This window comes from Pteropus vampyrus, unplaced genomic scaffold, assembly GCF_000151845.1.
Source record: "Pteropus vampyrus isolate Shadow unplaced genomic scaffold, Pvam_2.0 Scaffold122, whole genome shotgun sequence".
NCBI classification, from domain to species: Eukaryota; Metazoa; Chordata; class Mammalia; order Chiroptera; family Pteropodidae; genus Pteropus; species Pteropus vampyrus.
The window spans coordinates 489,136-497,302 of NW_011888903.1; the positions used below are offsets into that span (position 1 = coordinate 489,136).

At 33.6% G+C, this 8,167-nt stretch overlaps 1 protein-coding gene across 1 annotated transcript in view; it reads left to right on the forward strand.

Annotated features, from left to right (window-relative positions):
* Positions 1-8,167, forward strand: part of PIEZO2 (piezo type mechanosensitive ion channel component 2) — a 383,378-nt gene that overhangs the window by 320,295 nt on the left and 54,916 nt on the right. The window contains exons 29-32 of the mRNA XM_023534183.1: positions 7-11; positions 1,544-1,665; positions 2,720-2,791; positions 7,069-7,175. Coding sequence (XP_023389951.1) covers positions 7-11; positions 1,544-1,665; positions 2,720-2,791; positions 7,069-7,175 — 306 coding nt within the window. The remainder of the gene's footprint in view (positions 1-6; positions 12-1,543; positions 1,666-2,719; positions 2,792-7,068; positions 7,176-8,167) is intronic.

An 8,167-nucleotide genomic window follows, 5' to 3' on the forward strand; every position in this document is an offset into this window, starting at 1 on the left:
CTGAAGAGGCAGTAAGGATGCTTTATTTAGTTTCTTCTCTTTTCCTGTTATTTTTGGTTTGTAGATCCCATTTAGCTGCCCTCAGCTCTCAAGACGAGTCAACCCCATGAACAATATATTTGTGTTAACTTTCACAACTGCCCAGGTATTTATTCTTCTGTCAGGCAATGGCTTATACCTGCTAGACCAAAAATGCAAGTCATTTAAAAGAAAGGTGGCTACAATATGGTAGAAATGGAGACAGCTTAAGTAAAACCAGTGTCAAGTCTTAATTCGGCTGCTTTCTTTGGAACCATGAGCAAGTCATTCACATTCTCTGAGTTTCAATTTCCTGTTTTAAATCAGGGCTCACAATTCTATCTGGGTTTTTGTAAAGATTAAATGAGTTAATAAATGAGATAGCGTCTTGCCCAGCACCAGGCACTTGGAGTAAATGATCGTTATATCTGTGGGTTGAGGGAATAAATGCAGAATCCTATAATTGAATATATATTCAATTATATATATATAATTGAATATATATATAATTGATACTGTATTCAATTATATATATATTAAGACTTGACACTGGTTTATATATATATAATTGAATACAGTATGGTATAGCTGTTGCTGTTATTGTCTCCAGCTACTTAAATCAAGTCTAGAGAAATAACAAATTTGGACCCACATTTAGAATGTGTTCTTGTAAGTGAGGACCGTTACTATGATTCCCTTCACTGAATTTTTTCATTTGCTTAAGTAACAGAAGATCAGAATAAAAAAGAATAAAGGTAATGATCATCGCAAAAGAAACTGAAACTGAAAAAAGAAACTGAAAATGTTGTTTAAGCTGCACAAAGCAGAAATGGTGCTTAAATCAGTTTAAAAACTTGAGCAACATATCTAGAATTTGAAGAAACTATATTAAGAAATGAAACATTTCAGGAGGGCAGATCTGGGAAACTGAGTTCAGCATTGCAGTTTCTAAATTTCTTGAATAAGCAGATAAAATAAAAGGCACTAAATCAATAATTAAATGTGCAATGATACATTTATCCAGAACCAGTAAGATATTAGATTTGAAATAGAGAAGAGACATAATGTTTAATAGAATACTTATGAACATTTGAGGAGTGACTCGCTATTTACAAAACAATTCCCCACTCATATATCTTTTCGTTTGATGTTCACAATTATGTGACATATTATTTTTAAAAAACCGAAATCTGGGAGAATAAAGGACTTACATTTCACAATATTCTGTGTTCAGAATGGCTTTGGTACAAGGTGTACATAGACATAAAGTATTGCACATCAAACTTTAGCATAATTATTATTTATCTTGTTATTAAGACTAGCATCTGTATAGTACAAATTAACATGGGTATATTTTAAAAAACATGGAGATACTTGTTTCTAATAAGAAATCATTCACAAGTCCCAACTGTTAACCATTTTGTTGATGATTTTAGCTATATACATAAAAGTGCAAACCCAAAGTATGACCATGTGATAACTGTGGACGTGTTCTTGGTATTGCTGCTGCTCTTGCATCTTACAGAATGGATCGTATCAAGGCCAGACAACAGAAATACAAAAAGGGTAAGGAGAGGATGCTGAGCTTGACCCAGGAATCAGGGGAAGGCCAAGACATCCAAAAACTCTCTGAAGAGGATGATGAAAGTATGTCGAGACATTTCCCTCTTATTTAAGTACCTTGACATTGAATAATAGCATGATATTGGGTAGGGCTGTAAAATAACATTAGTTTTTATTATGCTAATGTTATCAGTGTATTTTTTTAACATCAAGTTTTACATTCCCATTGTAAATGGGATATATTTCTTTGTCTCATAAAGTACATATTTAACGAATCCATGACTTTACAAGTATCTTTTCTTCAGCAAGACAATTTTAATCAACATATAACGTAGCTTCTGTTTCATAGACATGTGTTTCTAAAGAAAATGGGCATGAATTTGCTTGGTTCGTTTCTTTAGGGAAGATATTTCAGATACACAATCTACTATAATCTTTTATTTTTAATAAATTTTGTATGAAAATGAAGTATGTATGCATATATTGTGTGGTATCTGAATAATGGTAGTTAAAATATCATATAGTTATTATCTGTTTCAATGAAACTTAAGATGAAGCATATACTTATTGTATCTAATTATAGATATGTAATATCCAATTAAGTTAAAAAAGTCTTCTTATAGATGCTTGCATGCTTTTCTGATTGAAAGAAATGAAGAAATTATGCATATTTTCTAGCACATAGTATCTATTAATCACCATAACTTTATTTTTTCAACCATTCATTAAAATAATCACAAGAAATATTTCTGGTTTTGGATATATATGCATTTTAACAAATTATTTGCCACTAAATTGTTCTATAAATTTTAGGTGATGCTTCTTTTCTGTTAATTCAATAGAAAATTCAATGTGAGATGTATTTTTGACAGATAATTCCTTCTTTTTTATATTCTTTCTGTGCCCTCAGTTACTAAAAAGAAAATGTGGCACAATTTTAATAGAACACTTAATATTTACCTTGTGAAATTGACTGCTAATACATGTAAACTTTTCACATTCAGTATAATTCCTTTTTCTGACCTCTGATTACTTTTGCAACTTATCTAGATTTTGACAATTGAGTTGTTAAAGCGTGGTTTTCAAAATTTGTTTTCTCATTTTATAAGAATTAATATTTGGACATATTTTATTTTAGGAGAAGCAGACAAACAGAAAGCCAAGGGCAAAAAAAAGCAGTGGTGGCGGCCTTGGGTTGATCATGCTTCCAGTAGGTTTTCTCGATCCTCTTACAATTTCATCGATTCTAACCCTTATATCCTTGACCAGAATTCAGGCGTCCCCATGACCTATGTGTTCCATGCATGGTTTGATCTTTGTGACTTGATAGGGGGTCAGTTTACAGGAAAATGGTAATGTAAATGGGTCTCTGAACCCTATAGACAAAATCTTCCAGAGAAATTAGCTGATTACCATACTGGTTGAAGAAAGCCAAATGTATGGCTTACATACTCCTGAGCACCATTTATGGGCTCAGAAAGGGAAGAATAATTAACTACTGTGTTATCCACTTCTGAGATCTAGAGCTCTGCTGATGCGTATTTGTTTTATGGCTGAAAACCTTTATTAAAATGAGTTTCAGCTCTTCCTGGGACTCTGATTCAAAGACAATCATTATGTTCAAAGTGTTTGTGGCCTTCTTTGTAAGACGCTAGACATGGATGCCAATGAGCCACCCCTCCTCTCATTCCCAGAACTTTCATTTTATTTGCATGTAAAGATTTTTTCCAGTTTATTAAATATAAAAATGAGGATAACTTAAAGTGTATTTACTTTCTCACTCTGCTTCTTCCCTAGTTTCAAAAGGCTCTGAACCTGCACTTCAAATCCAGGGTCCAGCATGTGGCCTCAGAGCCACCTGCAGCTCAGCCATGGCTAATTAAGAGCAAAGTCAGAAAACGGTTTTTGAAAAGCAGAACTTGATAGCCACATAGAATTAGTGCTTTTCCCTCTTGATCATAAAAAATAATGAAGAATTATGGAACTCACTGGCTATATCTGTTCTGCTTAGCAGAAGTAATATCACCCACTATTGGCCAATGGTATTATAATAGAATGATTCATTTAAATCTAGCCCTTCTTAAATGTCATAGAATATTGAATAATTATTAATTATTTTGAAAGTGACTTGTTATGTCTTTAGTCTTTTTTATCTTATAATGTGTTTCAGTAACTCTATCTAATGTAATCAGACAAAGAATATCACCAAGGCCCATAATGTCACATAATGATGAGAGGGGCTCTACCAATGGGATATTCAGAATCACTAGAAAATCAAATTGATCAGAATCTTTTCTCATATGTAATTCTCAGTGTCATCTAGATCTGATATTGCCCTCTCTTACTCTGGAAATAATTTTCTGAAATCGGTAAACCAACTTAATGAAGCAATATTCCAAATGTGCTCAGTATACATGGATGTAATCAAATTTAATTCTAAATATTGAATTTTAGCATTATAGCAGAAAAAAAAATCCATGAATTATAACGAGTTTCATTTCATTTGCTGCCCAAGGCAAAGACAAAGATTCAAGTTGAAATTTGTGTGACACTTTAATTTACTGTCCATTGGCATGTTAGTCATGCACACAATTTAATAATGCATTGCACTATATGCCTATCAAGTCACAAGTAAACTATGCCTATCTTCTTTTTTTAAGGGGCCCTTTGCTAGTTTAGAGAGACCTATCCATTTCAAAATTGTGTCATATTGAATATTTTGTCCTTTCAGCTGGGGTAAAATCCCATTGCAATCATTGCGGTTGTATTTCCTTTCTCATCTAAACATTACATTTTGGAAGGAACTGGATATGGTCTTTGATAATCATCTTACAAGTTGGGAATAATTTAAAGAATTTTCTATGAAGGTTACTGACATTAGATTTTCTTATTCATTTCACCCTCATTATACCAAGTTCTTGAAGACTGGTATTAAACTAAACGTGCCTTGTTACAATACCTTATGGTGCAATAATGCAGGAATGTGTGTAATTCATAGTTTGGAATCAGATTCTGAACGTGGTGTTAAATTTTTCTACAAAACGTATTTCCTTTTACAAGCTTGTGAGGAGAGAAAAGGAATGAATATGTGGTTTATTTTTTTAGACTATGACAAGTTCCAAAATTTATCTTCAGATCTGGAAAAACTTTATTAAAAGCCCTTATTTCTTTAAAAGTCACTGGGCTTTAAAATAGATATTTCTTAGAGGTGATAAGTATAAAAATAAGTATAGTTGGAACACCCTTGTGTAAATCCATTGACAGTATAATAACACTGCTAAGTTGTTCATAATATTTATAAGTATTCAAGACCTTAACGAAGTCTACAGGTGACAGATCTCCCACTTCCATACCTATGTACACACATGCAATTGCATTATTGCTGTTCAATGATACCTTCCATTCCAGTATAGCATGTCTTCATGTCAATTCAAGATAGCCTAAGTCAATGCCAAGCCTCACTTTATTGTGAAATACTTGAAGTAAAGGGCTTAGTTTTGGGGGGTAGGATTTTAAAAGTTATTTTCACACTCAGTTGTTCAGCAATAACATCAACATTCATGATATGTATATGTACACAGGCTGGAGGCAGGATCTCTATCTGAACTAACAAATGTATACGTCAGAGCTTCTCTACTCCTTATTAGCAGATAGCACTAAAGATAATATTCTCTGTCATTTTCTTAGTTTTAGTTCAATAACATTCTATAAAGGAATAGAAAAATTTTAACATTTTTCTTCTTTTTTTAATGTGTTAATTTCTACTTCTCACATACAAATTGGTAAAGTTTTTAAATGATAAAATCAATGTTATGACTGCTTCAGATGAAAATCGTTTGGGCTAACACATGGATAAAAGTTATAGAAGGTATGATTGAATACAATTTAAGCTACTGTTGATTTTAGAGCCTATAATGAGGGTAAAATGCTCAATCTTATAATACTTTGTTTTTACCAAATGACTATGTGACGTACAGTCCATGTAACTTTCCTGCAAATCTCTGAGCTTACATGAAGGCATTACTTTAATGGTCTTCTCACTGTCAAACGTAATGCTGTAACTTTGGTTTGTTCTTGCTTACTCTTACCTTATGTTATATTGCATTTATTTCCTCAGTGCTGGCCCAGTACTCTGGACCTGGTTCTTTCTTCAAAATAAAAATGACAAATCACAGTGCTTCTGTTCAAGGATATAAGGCCCAATTCATTCACTCTGCATCTTCATGGATAGAGGCCTCAGATACGTCTGAAATCATGAGCAAAATTATTTACTTTTTGACCATGTTTTGTGATATTCAAGCAACTAATTTTTTAAACAAGCCAAGGTTTTCCATTGCCTTACAATGTATAAATCCAAAAAATAAATGAATACATCATCCAAAAGACACCTTAAGCATTTGAAAACTTGAATATAACTTGAAAGTATTAATATGCTTTCCTGCAATGATGGTACCATTCTTGTAGCATCAAAAATGTACATGCTGGGTCTCTTTTCTTTGATAAACTTAAAATAATAATCAAACTGATGAAGATTAGATTTTCAAATTTCTTTAAATCTCTAGACATCAGCTTTCTCTGCTCCCAATTGTTAGCACAGAAATATGTGTTCTTGCAGGGAAAGTTTTAGGCAAGGCAAGGCTGATCCATACTGTTTTTTGCTTTGTGTCTTATGGTCAGTTACAGGTCTCAAATTTCAGTAAGCGACTGGGGAGTTCCTGGATGACCAGAAGCCTAATAGCACTAAACTGTACGGACCATGTCCATCATGCGTCAGTCTGTCCCATGTTATGTGTAGGAACGGCCAGAGTGGCAGTGGTGGCATTGTAGTTGTATTCTTTTTTAAATGTTACCTGCCCATTTCCTCCTCATGACAATGTGTTATTTTTTTCTTAAACTCTTTCAAATGTCTTGCCATATTTGTTATGTCCCTTATGTCACTTGCGGAGAAGCCAGGTCTGCACAGTATAAAATGAAATAGAAGATTGGTGACACTGATTCTTGGTCCTGAATCTTCCTGATTAGCTTTTCTACAGTAGTTTGGACCCATTTAGACAACACCAGACCCTCCGCTTCACTTTAGCCTAGTCTAAAAGAATAAACTTGCTAAATTTTGAAACAACAATAGTTTTCACTTATTTTAGCCAATCTTGTAACAAAACAGGTTGCTGCAGAGTTGATCTGATGGCATCTATGTAAAATTTACAATGAAGAAGGAAGAAAATACCAGATGAACCCAATAGTGGCCAATTCCCTTACATGGCATAGACAAGGCCCCGTGCTCTGCAGATCCTTTCAGTCATGTCAACACCATGTAGCATGGCCCAGAACGAGTACTCTTCATCTCTTATTCTTTCCTCCCTACCAACATCTCTTGCTGTGGTCCTTTTACAGACAATTTATGTGTATCTTTGTGGGGCATTTCATTAATAAGCCCCTGATTATCTTATATCTCTTTCAAGAAATAAGTAAATATTTTGTTTTGCTTAGTGGTCAGGAGTGGAGATTACTATTTGTTTGAAACGGATAGCGAAGAAGAGGAAGAGGAAGAATTAAAAAAGGAAGATGAAGAACCTCCAAGAAGGTCAGCTTTCCAGGTAATTATGGGTTTGGGAAAATCATGTCCTTTGCTAGTTGAAGAGTTTTTTCATTTTGACAGACTGCGATTGCAGGCTTAGACTTCTTCTGCCGTGTTTATATATGTTATAGCTCCCAGAAGCTTCTGATTTATGTCTGAAATTGTTTTTGCCTCATTAAATTAATGCTGCTTGCTCTCAGCATTGCCGTAATCACATGCAAGAACACAGTACCCGTCACTTGCATCAAAAATGTTCTAATGCTATAAACAAAAATAAAGCTTCCTTGGGCGAACTTTATTTTTCTGTTGCAAGTAGGAGGTGAAGAAGGCTTATCTGGCATGGATTTGAATTGCTTAAGTGGACTTATATTTCAATATGTGAAATAATTAATTATGAAAATGAAATACTTTCTTTGTTTTGTCATTTAAATGTTACTTTATTTAAAAAATCAGTTTCATTTATATTGCCATAGATTTGAGAATTTATTGAAATAATAAAAATATATAGCACAGTTCTTATTTTTTTCAGCTTACTACCTTTTTTTTTCAGAAACTGCTGTACCATTCTCAGTTATATAGCTCACTGGCCTAAGTATATTGTACTCAGTGAAGGTATAATCAGTGCTACCTAAACATGATGATTTGTCAGTAGAGTTACATATTGATTGATAGCTTAATTCATCTTTATATACAGAGAGAAGATATAGATATTTTTAATGAAAGAGCCACATATTAGGAGTTATTTCCCATTTGTTATACTACAAGGCACCTAGAATTTTATCCATCAAGCCACATGAAGTGTCTATGAAGAGGTCATTGTCAGTTTGCTGGCTAGGTCTTCTCAAGCTGGAAGGTTACATTCACCTCTGCCTTATCGAAGATCTAAATTATTCTCAGAGACATTTTGCTCTGATGCTTTCTCACTGGCACCATTACTAACTGTGTCTGTTTCAAGATGACTGTGTCTGTGTGTATGTGTGCAGCTGGTTTGCCAAATAGTAATGACTCCAC